Source organism: Periplaneta americana, chromosome 10, assembly GCF_040183065.1.
Source record: "Periplaneta americana isolate PAMFEO1 chromosome 10, P.americana_PAMFEO1_priV1, whole genome shotgun sequence".
NCBI lineage: Eukaryota > Metazoa > Arthropoda > Insecta > Blattodea > Blattidae > Periplaneta > Periplaneta americana.
The window spans coordinates 1947761-1970430 of NC_091126.1; the positions used below are offsets into that span (position 1 = coordinate 1947761).

A 22670-nucleotide genomic window follows, 5' to 3' on the forward strand; every position below is an offset into this window, starting at 1 on the left:
GATAGTTCACGAATTACAAAAGACTGTAGAATGTTTATTTTCTTAGGAGGATTATTAAATTAGTTACGTATTTTGGATGTATTTTTATACAAGTAATTTCTGTGAAAATATTTTGAATTGAAACCGAATTAGAAAGTAATATCTTAAGTCAGTTTTCAAGGACAAACAAGACTTATTGAGTAGACTTAGTTTTGTGTTAAGTGCTGTTCATTATGTTTAATTTTTGTGCAGGAGCAACACGCAGTTATACTCACTCATTTCGAACTATAAGAAACAATCGTTTGGAGAGATATGCTGCAGAAACCAACAAACTCTTAATAAGACTGGATAAATTACTTGTGGATTTGCCAGCAGATCCCGTTAAGAGAAAAGGTATGTTCATTTTATGAGGGGAAAATAGTGATTATTTTACACACAAAGAGTTGTCTGTAGTGGTTGAGTTAGGGTGCCCAGATTTTCAAAATAAAAAAAACGGGAAACTTGTTAAAGTTGATATGAATCAACAATTTATATAAACATTCATTATTATTTGTGTTTATATAATGTCAGTGAGCAATAAGGTCCAGTTTCATTTATTTTAAAGTAATAAACACTACACTGTTTACAATAACTAGGCTGTAATAATTATGCAAGTACATAATAGAATAGCATGGATACTTGGCTTAAGTCATTGTGTTTATATTACTAGTCTGGATTGATTAGGTTAACTTATCTGTTTAAAAATACTTCAGACTAATTGGACCTTACATTGTATCCATGTCACTGTATTCTGAACTTGTTTCATAACAAAATTTTTTGCCTCATGTTAACTTTTAACTATTTTAATATTCTCCTTGAAGATCAAGTGTACAATCAGCATCATATTTTCTTGATGGGTGTATTTGGTCTAGAAATGTTGGCCTTTCCTTCAGGAAAATGTAGAAGTTCATAAAAGACACATTTTTGAAATGACATTTTGTGATCAACATGGCCTTTATTGAATTCATTACGGTGACACCTGAGGGAAACAGTATAGGATTAATCTATAATTAAATAGAATAAAAGAAAAATAATTATTTTAACAATAATTTAGGAAAACGGGATGCAGTAATAAAAAAAAACGGGACATTTGGCGTCTTGAACATACTTTTCTCGGGACAGAGGACAAGAGGCTGAAAAAAGGGACAATCTCGTTAAAAAAGGGACGTCTGCTCACCCTAGGTTGAGTACATGCAAGACCGAAAGTTATAGGAGTGTTAATGTGGCCTTTTCAACTAATAAGTAAATAATAAATAAAATAAATAATATAGAAATAAATTAGTAAGTACTCCATATTCTGTTTTTATGGCATTAAAGGAGCAGTCCGCAGTAAAATTCCATATTTCGATTATATTACAGGATGTTTACCAAAGTAATCCTTGGATTAACGGCGTTTGTTGCATCGCTCTACACCTTTTAGTTTGCGAAATATTAAAGGTCTTACTGCAAGCTCTGACGTCATAACCACTGATCACTTCATAAGACTATGTTGTAGTTCCGTTTGACATACAGCGTAGAATGAGTAAATATATATTCATAAGTTACAATCAGTTATTATTAACACACTTAGGACCTATCACATGCATATACTGTAATAATAATAATAATAATAATAATAATAATAACTTACCCATTTTGAATTTCGTACTCATAGTGATTAGAACAACTTGGGTCTGGTAAGGGTTCAAACTGAAAAGGTTTAATATGTCGATCCATTATAACCTAAGTCAATGCCTTCACTGAGTGAGTGAATGTATGTGAGACGTGAAATATTCGTTATGAATGGACTGCAAAGACGTGTTTATCTCACGTCAACAATAAATTAGTACATGGTTTATATTATTCTATTGCGTCATAGTTGTTGAGTCACACGGTTTAGGCACGAAGCTATGTTTGGGGGAACCTCTAAAACACGTGGATCATCGAATTGCGGCAGTTGATAACCAGAACTACTTCCAAGACATTTTTCTGTATAGTATCTTCTCTCCACGCATTTTTCTTCCAGCTGTATGTTTTGTCTTCCACCCATCGTTTAGTGGCGTTAGAGTACTGGAGTCTGGAGCCAGTTACATCTCTTTTCACGTTGTAATTATGGTCCATTATCACAATCATAGTTCTTGTTACCATTCCACCATATGGAAAGTTTTCTCTTAGGAGTGTAAAGCAATCTCTCGTTATGGTATGATTCAAATTTGCTGGTGTGACAAAATTGATTAGTCTGATTTAGGTCCTTCAAAAGGGCAGGGTTACATACAACTTTTTTCAGAGCATTGTTATAGCTGGATCCAGGTTCGATCCATTTCTTCTCACTATTGTATGGGTGAATGTGTGCACATTTTTTATTATGTCTCTGTTTCTCCCCACTCGTGTATACTACAAACATGATTTAATACAGAAATAACTCTGTCTTCTAAGTCGTCAGAATCACCTTCACATGTAGCACAAGACCACATAAGTGATTTATGATGCTCTCTTTCCACATTTGTGCGGCGGCTTTAAGCTTTTTGCCATGTGCCAAATGTCAAATTGATAGCCCATCCATTCATATTTGGTCCTTATCAATTTCCTAATTCCTCTATGGCAGTCCGATAGAAAGAGGGTAATGTTCATTTTTTCTTTCAGGCGATCTAGAACTTTTTCGCATGCTGCTTCGCCTACAATTAGACCTTTTTGCAGAACTACGAAGTCTATAATGTTATCTGAATCGAGGTCCATTACACTGTAAGTCACATATTTTGCACTGTAACTAGGTGAGTCAAATTGGCCATCACCGCGATTCGCACGTTTTTATCTTTTAGGGAATTGATAAGTTGTTCATGAAACTGAAAATAAGTACATCTGACTGTTGGTTCTACGAATTTTGAAATTATTTTATAAAATGTTGTCTTGCCGATGAAACATAGTTGTAAAGTTTTTGAAAATTTTTCAAACAATTTGTATCTTATATCGCACAAGTATAACGCAGAACTCACTGCTATGCTTCACCTCTGTTCGGACTTCCACTCCCAATTACAGGCATTCTGGCACACTGCATTAACTTTCAGCAATGGTCCTATTGTTTCTACCAAATATTTGTAAAAGAGGAATGACAAATATTACAGAAGAAAAACGAAATTTGTAATGCTGACCAGAATATAAAAAAAAAAAAAAAAAAAAAAACACACTTTTTGACTCCCTATTTACTTTCTGTTTCATGTGCAGTGTCCTCGGAACCTGATGAATTAGAATTTGAAGTTTCTTCTTCTATTTGAAAATATGTCTCTAAGTCAGTTTCTGCTCCCCCACATCTCATTCACCACACACATTTCTTAGTGTCTCGCACCTATCTCACACTGCACAACTTTGTTTATATTAGGTTCCTGTGAATTTTCAGCCTCATCGAGAACTACACACACGTCAATATTTTCTGCTATAGGTGCATCACTGCAACTTGCTATTGCTTCTTCGATGACCTTCTTTCATTTATAAGCAGAGGAGTGCGTAGATCAGAACTGTCTTGGGGAGATTCTCCTTTCAAAAATAGGAAAGGGACAGAAGTTTTCTTAATTTTCATAGGAGTTCTATTGTATGTCATTAAACGTCTTTTTAGTAAAGACGATTCTTCAAAATCAGTTTCACGGAAATGACTGGAACACACAACAGTAGTTTTCGATAGTGTAAAACCTTTTCTGTTGATTTTCTTCACCCATGTTTTAAATCTTTGCAGTAACTTTTTTCTGTTCGGAAATACATGGAATGATACCCCTTTTTCATGTTCTGTTCTCGTTGTTCCCTCTGAACACGAAAAATCACAACACCACGGCATTTTAAACTGTATTACGATACAATTTCATCTGTTTAGTCTACTGTAATTCAAAATCGTTCATATAAAAGAAAATACGTCTACATAAAACGACAACATTGGTATGTGTTGGGTTTATGCTCAAATGAAAAGCAAAACATGACTTCACACAATCATAGCTAAGTCCGAAATTCTGTTCACGTTTACTACGGCCAGAGAAGATTATTTATTTTAATACAAAGCTCTGCGCTGCACTCGCCGATGTTCTCTGTCTACTACGCAATCACACCAGTTCAGTGGCTGTGATGTCATAAGTATTTGTGTGGAGTCAGTAACTCAAGAACCATGCCTCGCATTGACATGTGGCAAATTACATTCTACTGAGTTTGAAAAACGTGTTTGATTAAAGCCAACTTAATTTTATCGCGGACTGCTCCTTTAAGAGTCTTGTTCTTGTAATACAGTAGAACTCCAATTGTCTAGACTAATTGGGGATTGGGCCGATCCGGATAATTGGATATAGCTCAAGAATAATTGAGAAAAAAACGATGTCTGACAAAGTAAAAACACAATTTTTATTGATAAAAACTAAGCTGAGATAGGTATGTATGTACTGTACTCTACTATTAAAGTGAATAAAAACTAAAAATTAAGATACAGTACCTATACTCTATTTTACTTGGAACATAAAGTCACTTGTTCCTGTGCTGCAAGATCCCACTGTTCTTCTCATAATTTGTATTTTCCCCCAAATTTATCCGGATAATTGGAGTTCTACTGTACTGTATTTTTGCATTCTAACATGCATCAAAATTTAGTTCTCTGCTCATAATTCCTTCTGTCATGAAGAGTAATGAATTCTGACTTACAGTTGTCGTCAGGTCAGGAAAGCAGTCATTGACACTACAACAAATCATACAAAAACAACTTTCACATATGCACACAATTAATATTTAGCTCATTTGTTCGAGAATTTAAAGCAGTGCTACATATCATTGAAATGAAGACCTGTGAATATAATTTAAAATGCCTGATTGACAATACAGAACAAATATAAGAATAAAGTTCCTCATTTTCACATTATAGCAAAGCAAATAGGTCATAATAAATTATTGGTGCTAGTGGGAAGGAAATAATTATAATGTATTTCCTAGTTTACAACTAGGGCTATGTAAGAGAGATATTGCATTGAAGGGAATTTGAGTGTTTTTGCTGTATTCATATTTGGATGTAATCTTTTTACAGTGCAGACACTCATCACTATTGTCTAGTTGCAGTATAAAAGAAAGTATTTGTACATTATATAACTCCAACAAAGTTTGTATATCTCACTCAAATTTGTACAAAATTTTAATTAAAATAAAAACATAATAATGCTCATAAATAGAGACACTGTAAAACGGTGAATAAAATAGATCAAAGTCAATAGTGAAACTACTGTAATCCGTGAAAAAAGTCGTTGTTTAAAAATACATAAATTATGAAAAAAGTCTTTATTCAAATATGTAAATCGAAAAAAAAAATCTGTATTTATACATGTAAATCATAAAGAAACTCTTTGAATTAAACAAGGAAATCACCTTAAAATAATTGGTAATAAAGCACTCGTTCCCTTATGGCCTACTGGCTTCCCTGGTATTGATAAGGCCATTTACACAGTGGATGGAGTAGTGTGTCACGAGAATAACAGAAACATTATGCCTATGTTCATTTGTACAGACAGACCACTTGACCGCTGAATTATCAACATATTATTGGTATTTTGGCTGAAAATATGGTAAATATCTTTCACATATTTCTTCTTATTGTGTTAGTATGTAAAGAATCTGAGCATTGTACAATGAGGATTCCCACCATCATAGGGAAGGTAAACGGAGCTCAATATTATGTCTCTTTCTCTCCCCTATGCTTTGGTTAATTCTCAGCCTAGTGATATCTCTGGAACAGAATTCCAACAAAGGTAATGTTTCTATACCATTTCTGACTAGAATACATGTCTTAACATTATTAATAAATTACCTTACTTTTGGCATCTCCTAGCTCTGCATTTCATCCCTTGTATATCCACGGTTCTTGAATCCAACGTTTGTCCTATTGGATTCTCTTTAGAGCTTATAATGTGCCAGTTGCTAGTCTCCTGTTTCATTTTGTTTGCCAAGCATTTGCAAAACTTTTGGGGGTTCTATCTCAGTGAACATCTTTGACATCTTAAAGAGCACCTTCGATACCCGTAAGACGTGCCACTGTTAGCTTGGCATTTTCCCATGGTTTCAGCTTAGGTTGTTGCTTCAGGCCAGGTTTTTATTTGCTGGTTCGCACAGGAGAGGATGAGAGCTCCCCTCTCCATAGGCGAGCCAGAAAATTGAGGATAATTTCCATCATTTAGTTCCTCAAAGGCCTCAGCCACAGTCTCTTGAAGCTTTTCAATCTGTTCTTCTATGAACTTTTGCCATTTGGGAACTATTGCCATTTTTGTGGCGGTCAAGACTTCCTTGTAGGTTTCCTTGACATCAGTGTTTGTAGTGTCGGGGAGAGGAGGAGCTGACTGGCTTGTCATGCTCCAGGCTTTGCCGACGTGTTCCCTTAACTTTTCAGGGAATTATACCTGAAAGCTTGATTTGCATAATACACGTCACTGTTCGTTAACAGAAAACCACAATTTAAGGCACACAGAGTTAGTGTGCACTCAATGTTGGTTGCTTGATGGTTGTCAGCCCACTTTGAGGTCTGTGGATATAGAGGGAAAAATTGGATCGGTGTCTGGTAGAGTTCCCGGGTAGCTCAGTTGGGAGAGCGTTGGTACATTTAACCAAAGGTCCCGGGTTCGATGCCCGGCCCCGGAACAATTTTTCCCTCGAAATTATTCAAATAAACTTTACAGGGAGTTATACCTGAAAGCTTGATTTGCAAAACACTGTTAAAAGTTTGTAAGATGATTGTCACTGCTGTCTGGATCCGAATCTCGTATAGGCTATGTATGAATACAGATTTAGATGGTGCTGTGTTGATTTTCTTTAAAACACAGATAAAAGTTGCCTCGGTCGCTAAAGTTAAAGTTTTCGCACTGATAACAGTCCGAAAAGCAACTATTTTAGAGAACATGTGCAAAAAAAAATTAACATATTCTAATTAAAGGAATAATATTAAGATTCAACTATGTATTAATTTATTACAGTAAAATATTAGAATTGAAACTTGCACTGTACACTGTCTTGACAGTAAAGTACAAGCATTTTCTTCATACTTTCAGGCAAGAGATTGTACTGTTTATCAGTATGAATGGCTTTGTACGATTAAAAGCTCTGCTTTACATCACATGATCTGATAGGAACGAACTTATATTGTACTACATTCTGTAGCTTTATGTTTGCCTTCCAGCATGTTGTTTAGGCTACTTCAAGTAGTACAGAATGAGATGAATTCTTTTCCAGCACATTTTCCATTTTGGATGAAGTCCTTCTCCCACATATCCTGGAATCCTCTTGAGGCTTGAGAAATAAGTATGATCTTAAAATACTCACATTTTGATATTCTTTGTGGACACAAGATTTTCTTAAAGTTATCTCAGTTAGTACTGTTCTGTTGGTATATATTTTTAATTTTCTGAACTTTGCCTTTTACAATTTAAGTGACTCGAAATTTTCTCGGGCTTCCAGCCAACACCAACATTTCGAGGATGATTCGTCTGATGGCTAGGAGTGCACTGTGTCGGGGGGAGGAGCTAGGTGCAGATTGGCGTGAACACAGCACATGTTCCCCGGTGCTCTGCAGGGCTGACTGTTCTCGTTGATGACGGCCACCGTCTGGGTGTGGAGACATTTCGTCGCCGGTGTCCAGGCAGCGCTGAGTTGGAGACCCAAATCCTGATTAAGGTTACTGCTTTCAGATGCAGTGGCTAGGGTTTCTTTGACTGTCCTATTCCTAGCCACTGCATCTGAAAGTAGTAACCTCAATTAGGATTCGGGTCTCCAACTTAGCGCTGCCTGGACAACTCAAGAGGACATGTCTGCTGGACCCATGATCGGTCGGCCCTGCACAGCATGTTGATTTGAATAATTTCGAGAATTTTTCCCTCGAAATTATTCAAATCAACTTTACAGGGAGTTATTCCTAAAAGCTTGATTTGCATAATACGCGTCACTGTTCGTTAACAGGAAACCACAATTTAAGGCACACAGAGTTAGTGTGCACTCAATGTTGGTTGCTTGATGGTTGTCAGCCCACTTTGAGGTATGTGGATATAGAGGGAAAAATTGGATCGGTGTCTGGTAGAATTCCTGGGTAGCTCAGATGGGAGAGCGTTGGTACGTTTAACCAAAGGTCCCGGGTTCGATGCCCAACCCCGGAACAATTTTTCCCTCGAAATTATTTAACAGGGTTTGTTAGAAGATTTACCATTGTTTTAAACAAAACCGTTCATAATATAACAACAAATATAACCAAACATTCAATGTTTCTGGCTCGGAATGAAGTTTCCTCAGGATTATCATTCATATTTTCACAAAACTAAACAAAGCCTTTCATAAATAAACTAGTTCGTATATATTGTTATTTAGAAACGAACACTCAGAATATGCACCGCCATCTATATCCGTATTCGTATGTAGCCTATATGAGATTCAGATCCAGACGGCAGTGACAATCGGCGTACCAACTATTACAGGGTTTTAATATGCCAACATTGTTTCATTATGTTTATCAGATGGTGGTGAGAATATGACAATTTACTGACTATGCATTTTATACTTATATTTATATTTACTTTTAATTTATTTTATTTCATATAATTTAGAGAGCTTTTACTAAAAACTATCGTATGCACCATGTATGCAAAACCTTTAGTGGACTGATCCCGTATTTTGGAATTGGCTTACTCATTGTCAAGAAACACTGAATTCGTCCACTAAAGCCTTATTTTGAGCACTTGATACATAAATACAGTAGCTATTTCAAGATTTTTTTCCTTCATATTTTGGGTGTATAGATTTCTTATTTTGTCAATTTTTTATTTTATTTTTTATTTTTCCACTGTTTAGTGATAACAGTACAGTAGAACCTTGATTATCCATCACCCTGTTAACCGATTGGTGGATTATCCGATTGTCTTTCTCTTGTTTGTTTGTTTTTTATGCTGCAGAAATATATGAAGTACAGTATATTATGTTAGTACGCATTTTTGCTACAGGAGGTTATTACAAGCCTTTACCATTACACAGTATGTAGTAGAAATGCTACAGTTACCAGCAGTACTTTTGGAAGGAGGTGTTTTTCACAGCTTGTAAAATAGTGGCTATCTCCTTTCAAAGATGTGACTCCAAGAACTTCCACACAATTGAAAACTCGTGCATAATTTAATCATTTTGTGCAAAATGACAAAAGAAAACGTGTTAGTGGTTTGGGAAAGGAAAATCTGTCTCTCATCTCATAAGAATACGAGAGTGGCAGTAGAAGTGGTACGTATTGCTGTATTTCACTGTTTTTATGTTTTCATTAGTTATTATTAGAGTACGGATTTTTAGGTTGTTAAAATGTAATTTTAGGTGCCTAAAATAGGCTTAAAGTGTAAGCAATAGTCTCTAAAGAATTGGAAATAGGCTCTAACAAAAAATAATCTTTAAGAACATATTTCAAATCATCAGGAATTCACATTTAGAATATAATAGTAATAATTTTAAATGTTTATATACCGTTACCACTACTACTACTACTACTACTACTACTACTAGACTACAAGAACAACAAATATCTAACTAGTTACATATAAACTAAACAATAAAATGTGAAAAATATGTTTTAGACATAAATTCAGTATAGGAACAAGTCAAATACAATCAATTTTACCAAGCCTTGTCCATTAATGTCCGTAATTAATTTCACAATAAATTACCAATCCTTTTTCTAAATTATCAGTTGAAAAACAATGCCATCTGTCACTCAACACAAATTTGTATGCTTCACATCCCCTGAAGTAGCAGGAGCGTATTTCAATTTTGACACTAGTTGCATTGTAAATCCGTGTTCTTCCCTGCTAGGATATCTGAAGCAGTACGCAGGTCCTTCAGTCCTACATTTCTCTGCAGAACTTGCTCCAGTTTATCCTGTACTTTATTTCCAACAGAACCAGGAATACTTTTGATCCTTTCTTGCATATCATGAAATATTTTCATCTGTTCAGTTCAGTTCCAGTGGTGCAATAACGTGCACTAGGAAAATGAAGTGTGACTTAAAAAATGCTAGGTCCCTCTGAATACCAGAATCTTCCATCACTTCCTTTGCAGAAACAATGCTTGCAGACTCGTCTTCTAGACTTGAAACAACATCTTTCACTTCACTAATGTGATTGTTGTAGTATTCTGCAGCTTTCAGCCATGTTCCCCAGCAGGTAAGTACAGGTTCTGGTGGCAGAGAGATATTGGGCAGTTTCTCAAGGAAAATCTGAACCCTTGTTGGTGTCTTGACGAAAACTTTTTTTACAGTAGAAATCAATTTATTTACATTTGGATATTGTAACCTGATATGCTCTGTGACACGATTAACACACACTGAAAAATACATTTTGGAATTTAAAATATAAACTTTTGAAATAAGAATGGATGTTTTGACCTATTAGAGATAAAACATACTTAATAGGTCAAAATAGGCTTTGTCGTCAAAATAGGCACTTTAGGTGCTATTAAAATATCAATTTTATGCATAGTTTCATATGAAACATGTACTTGTAAGTTTTTATCAACTTATCTTCATTGATTAAAATAGGTTTTTACCTAAAATCCGAAGTCTAGTTATTATAACCAGCATATTGTATATTGTAGTATATAGTATGAAGACACCAGTGGTTGCAGTATAGTAGGAGTTTCAAATTACGAAACTATTATACTCTTAATTCATGAAAATATTTTATGGTATGGATTGTCGGACCTTTTCGGTTAACTATTCAGTTCATCCCCTTCATTACCATGGATAATACAGGTTCTACTGTATGTAGTGAACAGTCTACTATGAGTTGCGTACCAGGGTTCTATCGTCAAGGCAGATTTTCGTGGTTAAAACTTCACAGAATTATAGTAGAATAATGTATCAAAAGTTTTGAACTTTGCAGTTAAAGCATAACATAATATTATTTCAATTTAAAAGAAGATCCTCTGAATGTAATGAAAATTTAACTTTCTCTGTAGGGCTATGTGTTAAATTGTATATGCCATCATCATAAAACTTCAGCATTTCAATCATGTTAAATTTGTGTAATTGTCAAATATTTAAACATTTTTCTGTTCGTGAAGGTTAAATGAGTAAAATGTGTTTCTTTTCGGCAGCCCATGAACAGGCAATTGTACCATGGATTGATGACAGAGACGTAAAGCTGTGTCCAACATGCGCCAAGAACTTCCATGTTGCCCGCCGAAAACATCATTGCCGATTATGTGGTGCAATCATGTGTCATGACTGTACTCAGTTCCTTCCACTTGCACTTGCTAGTAAGTTCTCGTCTATACGAATAGGAATTGCATAGGTGATTAGTAAATACCAAGGGCAAAAAAGAGAAAAACATTCATTTAAGTTTATGGTTGAACTTAGCATTAATTTTTAGTTTTTTGGACTGAAGAACTTTCTAATACATTCATAGTGGATTGCTGTGAAAATAAACACGTTGATACATATTTCCTGTTTGTTTTAATATGAACTATGTGTAAAAAATTTGATTCCTCGTAAAAAACTTGTACTGCATGTCATATCAATAAGAATGCCTCTCATTTAATATAGTGCTTTCAATTTTATATCATGCTTACAAATCACACAGGAGACAAATTTCAAGCAACGCATACCTCCAAAGTACGTAAATCCTTACTTTTCGAAGATTTTCTCTTGCACTCCAACACTAGTGCTCCATTATTGTATGATCACAAGAACTCCATACATTTGTTTAATAATTCAGAATGTCACTTGGTGAAAATGCATCCCTTGTTGTTAGACAAATCATCAAAATTGCAGGAAGGAAATTGACTTTTCTAAGCCGTGCTACTTCTCTTATTGTAATATAATAATAGCATATTAAATTTGTCACAACAAATTCATAATTTTCAGTCTTCCTATTTCCAGAAGAAAAAAAAAACGTACTACCGGTTAAAAAAAACTTGTTGCTAGTTCAACACTTGTTACTTGTTTAGTCAACTGTCTGATGACAGGTTTGGACCTCATAAGTGTCACCAATAAGGTATTACTCATGAGGCAACTAAGCCAGGAAATAGTGAGGTATGGCGGCCATTTCCTTTCCCCCTCCATTGCATACATTGCTGATCAGTGAGCTATTATATTAATCAGACTTCATATATATACAAACAATAATTGTTCTTCCTCTGACACATACCAAGTGAGATGTACAGAGGTGACTTGTTAGTATATATTTGAATACCTTCGGCCATTTACACAGACTATGATCAAGAAAATTTGATCATTGTGAAATATTTAATGGTTGTTAAAGAACTTCTTTGAGTTCGTCAGTAATTGTGGTCTTTACATTCGTCAGTGTTAAGATGGGCATTTCGTCCATCAACTGAGTTGAGTATTGTAAAATAATTGAACTATTACTTTCAAATGCTATAGACGAAAATGAAGGGTGTTACTATATGCTATTATATGAATTTTGTGAAACTTTTTACATAATTTTGATGCAGATGTATCGTATCTGTAGCTTATAGAAAATAGGTGACCTCCGTATTCTTGTAAGCTTACAGTACAAAATCATTCTTCAAACGAGGCTGTTCTAAAACGATGTTGTCGCGTATTTTTCAAACTGCAGGGCGTACAAATGAGAAACACGACTACTTTATAACTAATATTATATAATTATAATAATAATAATAATAATAATACTAATACTTTTATGCTATCTAACTACATTAATTAAATAAATATGTAAATTACAGTTATTAATTACCTGACATCGTAGCTCTCATCTGAACTGCTTCCTTCACTGTCACTGTCACCTACGGTTATAATGAATGAGTCTCTTGTCATTTTCAGAATCACAAACAATATATTGGCGTTCTATTTCTCTTGTCCTGTTAACACACTTTGTCCACAATTCCGAATTTATAAGTTCAACACATTCTCGTATAGTTCTGTATACACTGTCACTACGTGATGGAGTCACATTTCGTTTTCGAACTTCAAGTTTTAAGCGCGCCCAAATAAGTTCAATAGCATTTAAATTACAGTGATATGGGGGCAACCGCAAAACCTCATGGCCGAAATCTCTTGCAGTTTTGTCAATGACGAACTCTCTACTGATATTAGCTTCTTCTATAAGTTCAAGCAGTACTGATATAGTGGGGAGTGGTTTGGGTACTTCTAGATTGTGTTGCACCATGAAGCTAATAATATCCTTTCTTGTGGATCTATTTGGTAGCCTAAACTGTAGCCTGGAATGATAAGTAGCGTTATCCGTTACAATTATACATGGAGGGCTTGTTCGAAGATTTTTCATTAATTTGTTTGTAAACCAGTCCTCGAAAATTTCAGAATTAATTTCATCATGTGAATCTGCTTTGAAGTCACCTATATTTCTAGCTGAAAGGAACAAACAATTTGGAACTCATCCATTACTACTACCTGCGTGCAAAATCTTAATTTGTTTCCTGCGAGATACAGGGGCATTGAAGGCACATGAGTAACTCCCATCATCCCAACCTTTTTTGGGGACATCATTGGTGTCATACCATGTCTCGTCCAAAAATATAATTTTATGGCCTGCCGATCTTTTAGAATGAAGTGTGTTCAAATATTTGTACCTCCACGTTACTATTCTCGATGACTCCTTTATCACACGTCTTTTATTAAGAATTCAGAACCTGAATCCTAACTTTTTCAATAATTCTCTCAGTGTTGTTTTTTTTGTAGGGGAACTCACACTTGTTTTGAAGTTCTATTAATATTTCACTAACTGTTGGCGACTGTCCATTTTTTAAAAAATCATGCACCGTTTGATGAATCAGATTGCAGGTGAAGTTACCAGCTTTTCCTAATTTCTGTTTTTTATTTTTACATTTTTTGGGTGTTTTAGGACCTCTTTCTACAACTCTGCTTACGGCTTTCCTACTTATTCCAACAGCTTTTGCCATCTCTGTAATCGGTTCCTTGCCCAATTTGTTACTTTTGATGTAGGCATACACATTACAGATTATTTTCTGAGACTGTTTATTCAATGTCCCCATACATTTGCTACCTGTAATTGTATTACTTCTACTAGTTGAAGGAACACACGCATTTATATTACTTTAAACTTCATCATCGCCTTCCCACGACCTCCACATCTTAAATATTAACACCAACTTATAACTTCCACTTGAATGCTTTACTAAACTAACGAACATTTGTTATTATCGGTATTAAAATTCTCACTTTTAATTGAAATGTGTAACTTATTTTTAATTCCCTATCTCTTAAAAATAACCTTTCGGATTTTGGCTTATCATTACAACATAGATACTTTATACAAAATTGCTTTGTGAACTTTTGTGCACGCCATTTACTTAAAATTTGTATTAAAATTTGCGATTTTATGTATGTATAATATTTCTCTTTATTCTCAGATTAAATGACTTTATGTATTTTCTTTTGCATTATATAACACAATTAGGCATAGTGGGATTTATTTCTGTTGTTTGGCAAAATAAATAAATATAATTTTACAGTGCTCAGTCTGTTACAGTAATCTTCATAGAGGTTAAATTCATTCGCTTCATGCGCAAACCTGATTGTATGGTACACGAAAGCTACTGCAAATACAAGGCTTTTAAAGCCAATTGTAAAAGGGTTAAAATCTTATCCCTCCAATATCTTTGAAATCTTACATGCGGCTGGCTTGCTTGTTCGCGGGCACCCTTACTGCCTCGATAGAGCACCTGAGTTGATGACCACTGCTCTAGCTAGACAAACAATGGCAGAATACTGGAAAAAAAGAAGAAGCAAGAGAACACACAAGTTGTCAGGAAACATAATTTTTTCATTAGAGATAACAGCAGAATTGCAAATGGTAAGAAGGAAACATTAACAAAGAATAAGGTAAAGGAACAAAAAAGATTTCTGTTAGATACATTGGAACACTTGCATTTCAAATACTTTGAAGCAGAGAAAAAAGTTAATTTTTTTCTTCCACCATGTTTTTTTTAGTAGGTTATTTTATGATGCTGTACCAACATCTCAGGTTATTTAGCGTCTGAATGATATGAATATGATAATGACAGTGAAATGAGTCCGGGGTCCAGCACCGAAAGTTACACAGCATTTGATCATATTGGGTTGAGGGAAAACCCCAGAAAAAACCTCAGCCAGGTAACTTGCCCTGACTGGGAATCGAACTCTGGCCACCTGGTTTCGCGGCCAGACGCGCTAGCCATTACTCCACAGGCGTGGACTTCCACCATGTTAATAATGTCAAAACAAGTGCTTATACAAATTTTGGCCACTCGACCACAATTACGAGACTGTCTAGAAAGTGATTTTCCCTGGTTCTGTTTACAGAAAAAAAGCACAATTGCATGGAAAGATTTATTGAAACAGATACAGCAATTGTTGCGCTATTTTTCAACATATCCCCCACTGCAATTGAGACATTTGTCATACCATGGGATCAGTTTTTGTATCCTTGTGTCCTAGAAATCGGCTGCTTGGAATTGGAACCAGCGTTTGGCAGTCGGCTCTGTTGACCCCATGATATGACAAATGTCTCAATTCCGGTGGGGAATATGTTGAAAAATAGCTCAACAATTGCTGTGTCTGTACCAATACATTTTTCCAATGAAATTGTGTTTTCTTTCTGTTAATGGCCCCTGGCAAACTTATTTTTTACGGCCCTCGTAATTGCGGTCAAGTGGCAAAAACTTGTATAAGCACTTATTTTGACATTATTAACATGGTGAAACAAAAAAAATTAACTTTCTTCTCTGCCCTCATCAGAATGTTTGCTTGTTAGCAGAAAATAACTAATTTGTTTTTTACTCAACATTCTGTAAACTGTGTCCATAGTGTCCATATTTTTGTTTTGAAACCAGGTCATGCAGACAGAGATGCATGTTTATGTAAAATAAATGAAAATATGCAATTGCTATTGGATGCAGCTACAAAAATTAAAATGTTGCAACTGAAAACTGTAAGTGAAGTTCCTAAAACAATTACTTGCGACATTAAAAATAAAGACTGCATGTACAGTATGTGTGATCAGTGCAAGCTACAAGTTACAGAATTCACCATAGATGGAAACCAAATTGAATTTTACCAGTGGCCCCTCAGGAAAGAACAGAGGAAGGAGATGGGTCTTTACACCATTATGAAGTGGCTTTAACAGCCAAGAAAGTGCAGTTCTTGAACGTTCAGTATTGTTCACATTCCTACAACAATTTCCATCAGTTCTCCCAGTTCAGGCATTTATCATCATTTTTGGGGTTTAATGAAATAATAGTACATCTTGATTTCTCAGAAAATTATAATCTGAAGTATGCAAAACATGTGCAAAGTGCTCACTTCAGATCATCATTACAGCAACTTAGACTGCATACAGGAGTCATTTATGGTTTAGGAAATGATGTTAGTTTTGCACAATTTCTTTCAATCTCACGGTTCTCCTGCTATTTGGTGTCATATGGAACCAATTTTTGATCTTATCAAAGAAAAAGAGCCTAATAATTCAAATCTCCGTTTCTGGAACGATAGTCTCTCTAGCCAATATAGGCAAAAGCAAATTTTTTTTCTTTCCTTGCAAAATTCCTTTTGTACAAGGATTCCAAACAGTATCTTGGAACTTCTGGTCGTGGTGCTCCAGATGGAATGGGAGGATAGGAGCCATAAAGAGATGTGCAGATGTTCTGTGAGATGGTAGCACCAAATATCAAAATAGGATGGGGCATACAAAGAATTGCCTATTCTGAAAACCATGAAAATTCATCAGATTATAAGTTGTCAGCCTTACATGATGGAACACCATATGCTGAGCTGCTTCACTTGCAACTGTCATCAAATGGCGACATTTAAATTTCCTCAACCACTTTAAGTTTATGAAATAAAATCTTCACAAATTACATATTTGTTATTATTGTTAAGATTGTAGTTTTATTTATACTTTTTTGTAAAATAATATTTTGAATTACCGGTAAAAATACGTGCTTCACATGTGTAGAGAAATTATTTTATATAAGGAAGTGGAAATAAACATATGTTCCTTGTATTTGTGTAGGTATGTGATTGTATGCATGCTTCTATTTGTGTGTCAGTAAATGAATATTTTGAAATAGCATTCAGAATTGTAGTAATATGAAGGTAACAACATTGAAAAGATAGCAACTCTGACCATTTCAATTAAATGCTCTGATAAGTATAAAAAGTTTGTGCAATAAACCAGTTCACTTGAACTGAAGTGTTTCATGTAATTTGGGGAATTTATAATTTTCCATTTCTGATCCTCTCTATTGCTGCGAACTCAGAAAGTGGCTCATTTAATAAATGTCGTACAACTAAATATCAAATGTTATTCCCTCTTTGTAGTGAGACAATTGCAAACTGAAGGTGGAAATTGAACCATGTCAAAAAATTGAAATTCAGTGGACGATTTTAAACAGCATATTCAAAATCTTCACATAGACTGTAATAAAAACAGCTGTTACTCTCACAGAGTCCCAGAGGTAAAAGAGAGTTTCCCTAATAACTTACCTTACTTTAAATATTACATACAGCAAAAGGTTTTGTCTGGGCAGTTACACAGAGAGATCTTTGTGTGTGGAATACTGATCGAGGAGTATTCTAAGTAATCCGCAAGTGATTTTGCAAAGGTTCAGCCTGTCAGGAATGAGATTGCAACACAAGTAAATTAGAAATATTTCATGGTTTGTACTTGAAAATTTTTGTCGAGACAGTTAAGTGATCTGTCCATTTCAGCTCCAGGTCTTGGAGAAGATAATTTGGAAGGCAGGGATATCTACATTATTGTAATATTTTGTCCGATGGTGCGGCTACGTGGAATGGAATTGTTTATTAATTCGTAATAGAAAGGCAGTGGGCTGAAATAAAGTGTGCTAGGAATTATAAGGTGTTGGATGTGGCAGGTAACAATTTTCATATGTTATGGTTTGATGCTTCGTGTGGATATAAAATAATATATTTTCTGCTTATTGGTTTCGTAGTAAGTGCTAGCAATTCCATCGTGCATGCATGCTTGCATACAATGTTGATGAGAAATTTCATGAGGATGCATGATTTGCCGTTTTTTTCGTGAGTACTGCTCACACTGAGTAACGGCTCCCTGCCTAGTAAAATTTATTGTGCATGCATACAAGAATGATTGAGAAGTTCCAAATAGGCACTAGTGGAAAGTTAGTCGCAAATATTTTCACGGAATATACTTTGAATTTTGATAATACTTTGAGCTAATGGGAAAAATTATTGTTATCTAATGCCGGGCTTTGGCAACGAAGCCATTAGCGTTCTTGCTCGCCAATATTTCTCTGTGGTGGATCCATCAGGTAGAACTTCACAGGTTATGAGATGATCTTCAGTCATTTCTTCTTCTTTGTTGCATAGAGGGCAATTTGGATTTGTGTAAATTCCTATTTTATTCAAGTGTTTGGCCAAATAATCGTGTTCTGTAAGCACACGATTATTTGGCCAAACACTTGAATAAAATGGGAAAAATTTCAATTCATTATTTATTATTAAACTTGTCTCTGTATATGCAATGATTATTATATGTTCTTTGCAGAAAAAATGACAAATCCTGCATTTGGACACCAAGATGGAGGAAGTAATAGATCGAACAATTCTGCAAGTTCTCCATCCAGTTCTGTGCCCTCAACGACTCCAAATTTGGGTATTTTGCGTAGAAGTAACTCAAATTCCAGCTTAAATTCTGTATTGTCACTAGTTGACACTGTGGCAGGCGAACAGAACTTCAGATTGTGCATTCATTGCAAGCAGGTACTATATAGTATGATAGAGTACTCAGCTTGATTGTGAAAGACTAGTCAATGTTGTGTACACTGTATACTTAACGTAATATCTACCAGCACTTGCATTACAACTTCCCTGCTCAGACCAAACTTTCTTCATACTGTATACTGTGGGAGGGGACACTTATTATTTATAATGTATAGGATTCACTTGCTCAGATATTCTGAGTCATATAATAATAATAATAATAATAATAATAATAATCCATGTATTCTGGGTCCCTATCACCATGGCATGGCGCGTCCTCAGGTTACCGATAGAGGAGACGGCCTCCAGATATGGAGGGTAGCTGCGAATATAGTGAATAAGCAGCCGTGGACAGCCGATAAGGGGTGGTCCTCCAGCTTGGGGGTGGACAAAGGGCTAACAACCCATCACCATAAAAAATAGCTTGTTACAAATCCCTACAATAAGCCTCATAATGGGACTGATCCTCTGGCACAACCACAGCAAAGGAATAAGGTTATGAGATTTGGCACTTGGAATGTAACTAGTCTTTATAGAACAGGAGGGGTAACATTAGTAGCAAAAGAACTAACTAGATATAATAGACTTCGTAGGAGTACAAGAGGTTAGGTTAGATGGGAACGGCATATCACAAATAGGAGATTCCTTGTTGTATTATGGGGAAGGAAACAATAATCACCAATTAGGAACAGGATTCTTTGTTCATAAAAAAATAAGATCAGCAATAAAAAAGGTCTAATTTATCAGTGACAGGTTATCATATTTAGTACTTAAGGGCCATATTCATAGACATTTTTAGCGTGGGCTTCCGGTGGATGATCAACGTTTTTCGTATTCATAAACCAGTGTTAGCGATAGGATATCATTTAATTCTGTACTAGTAACCAGTGGATAGCCAGGGCTAGCTTAGTACACTTGTAGCGCGTGCTGCGAAATGTCTATGAATAGCACCCTATAGGTAGATGGTGCGATATCGTAGTTATAAATGCTCACACCCCTACAGAAGAGAAAGACGACCATATAAAGGATAGCTTCTATGAGGAATTGGAACACACTTTTGATCAGTTATCGAGATATCACATGAAAATTTTATTGTGAGATTTCAACACTAAAGTAGGACGAGAGGATATTTTTAAACCAACTATTGGAAAAGAGAGTCTATACGTAACTAGTAATGTCAATGGAGTTAGGTTAGTCAACTTTGCAACATCAAAAAAATTAATTGTCAAAAGTAGAACATTCCCCGATAAGAATATACAAAAATATATGTGGACTTCTCCAGACGGATTGACACACAACCAAATAGATCACATCTTAATAGATAAATGGAGACATACTAGTATAGTAGACATTCGAACTTTCAGGGGGGGCAGACTGTAATTCTGACCATTATTTGGTAATTGGAGAATTAAGAGAAAGACTATCAGTAGGCAAGCGAGTAGAGCAATAAGTTAATATTAGTGAATTCAATATTCTGAAATTAAGGACGAAGAAACTAAGCAACATTATCAGGTCGAATTTTCAAATAGGTTTGCCACTTCAGGAAGTTCCGACGAAGTTGAGAAAGAGTTAGATGTTAATAGCGCGTGGGAAAATATCAGAGATAGTATCCAAGTTGCAGCTGAGCAGAGCATAGATTATTATGAAACTAAGAAAAAGAAACCGTGGTTTGATGAAGATTGTTGCATGGTAGTAGAATGAAGGAAACAAGCAAAATTGAAATTCTTACAGGATCCAGTTGAGAAGAATAGAGATAATTATTTCAATGAAAGACGGGAAGCAAATCGTACACTTAGGAATAAAAAGAGAGGTTACTTGAAGGAAAAACTGAATGAGGTAGAAACAAATAGTAAGAAAAAAGCATTTGAGATTTATATAAGGGTTTAAAGGAATTTAAGAACTGATATCAGGCAAGGGTGAACGTGATCAAGGATGAGAATTGTGACTTGCTTGCAGACTCTCATTCTATCCTGAACAGATGGAAAAACTATTTTGGGCAACTACTAACTGTACATAGGCCAGATAGAAATGATCGGGACGAAATTCAAATACAAACTGCTGAGCCATTTATACCCGAACCCACACTTTCTGAAGTCGAAATTGCGATAGAAAATCTGAAAAAGTACAAGTCTCCAGGTATCGATCAAATTCCAGCAGAATTCATACAAGAGGGTAGAAGGACATTATCTAGCGAAATTTATAAACTTGTACTTGCTATTTGGGAAAAGGAAATTGTACCAGAACAATGGAAGAAGTCCATAATTGTACCTATTTTTAAGAAGGGGGACAAGATTAACTGTGGTAACTTTCGAGAAATATCCCTCTTGTTGACGAAGTAAAAAAATTTTGTCCAATATTCTTTTGAGAAGATTAACTCCATATTTAGATGAATTCATTGGGGATCATCAGTGCAGTTTTTAGGCGTAATAGATTGACTATTGATCAGATATTTTTGTATTCAACAGATATTGGAGAAAAAATGGGAGTATAAGGGTACAGTACATCAGTTATTCATAGATTTCAAAAAGGCATATGACTCGGTTAGGAGAGAAGTATTATATGATATTCTTATTGAATTTGGTATTCCCAAGAAACTAGTTAGGTTAATTAAAATGTGTCTCAGTGAAACGTACAGCAGAGTCCATATAGGCCAGTTTCTATCTGATGCTATTCCAATTCACTGCGGGCTAAAGCAAAGAGATGCACTATCACCTTTACTTTTTAACTTTGCTCTAGAATATGCCATTAGGAAAGTCCAGGATAACAGAGAGAGTTTGGAATTGAACAGTTTACATCAGCTGCTTGTCTGTGCGGACGACATGAATATGTTAGGAGAAAATCCACAAATGATTAGGGGCAGGGCGCCGACAGGATTTATGGGCCTCTGTGCATTGTTGTGCTCGGGCCCCATTGAAAAAGAAAGTTAAAAAATGACAAGTTACTAATTATTCTGACCATAATAATTATTTACAAAATAAATAAAAGATAACCCCATGTACACAGATACGAATCTAAAAATATATACTTTTGTTACAATGAAAACTTTTAGCAGCCATGAATACAAGATCATATTTCCACTTAATATTTGCGAGCTCTGCAACAAGTTCTCCACTTTAACTGAAAAGATTCAATTATATCCATTGCATAACCGCAGATGCTGACTTTTCTAATATAATATTTAGTTTTGGATACATTTTGGTGTATGGTGCACAAAAATTTTGCAAACAGAAAATGTTAAAAAAACTATTCCAAAAAATAATTCATAATTAAAACCATTCAAATAAATATATAATATTAAAAATAAAACCAAAACAATAAATTCAATATCAGGCTGCTGCTTCAAATCCAAAGTGGTGATTGGATGAGAAATGTAATATTAGGTGATGTAGTAAGCATCTATTTTTCATTATAGTTATTATAGAAATTTTTTTTTATTTGTTGTAATTATTTTAACAATTATGCTTTATTGTACTTTTGGAAGATTAAGAATATTTTCATTTTATTTATTTTTTGTTACTTCTGTGCACACGGTGCTCACAGTGCAGGATCTGTGTCGGAGGGAACGTAGCGCAGTGGCGGCCAGCTTGTCTCTGTAATCTGTAGTTCAGTTTACCATTACACTATAAACGATCAGGTAGTAAAGAAGAATATATCATGCACTTTGATAAACACTGTTCATTATTCCGCTTGTGCTGGCACAAAATTAGGCCTATAGCCTAAACAACTAAATACAAATAGCCTACATTATAGAAATACAAATAATACAGTATTACATTGTACTGATGTAACTTAAATACAACTTAATTGTAGTATATACTTGCAACATTTTTATAAGTGTAGTTATATAAGAACGAAACAGTGCATTGTTAGTGAAAGTTAGCAATTGGCAAATGAAACTCCAAATATTTTA

At 35.0% G+C, this 22670-nt stretch overlaps 1 protein-coding gene across 15 annotated transcripts in view; it reads left to right on the top strand.

Moving 5' to 3' along the window:
• Rbsn-5 (Rabenosyn-5) overlaps positions 1–22670 on the top strand; it is a 94477-nt gene that overhangs the window by 14399 nt on the left and 57408 nt on the right. For 14 of the 15 annotated variants that reach the window (XR_011334210.1, XR_011334207.1, XR_011334214.1 and 11 more), the window contains 3 exons: positions 232–372; positions 11113–11274; positions 18546–18760. Coding sequence is in view for 4 of the 15 variants with exons in the window: in XM_069836705.1 (XP_069692806.1) it covers positions 232–372; positions 11113–11274; positions 18546–18760 (518 nt within the window). In the remaining 11 variants the exon portion in view is untranslated. The remainder of the gene's footprint in view (positions 1–231; positions 373–11112; positions 11275–18545; positions 18761–22670) is intronic. The other variant, XR_011334213.1, reaches the window with a different exon arrangement.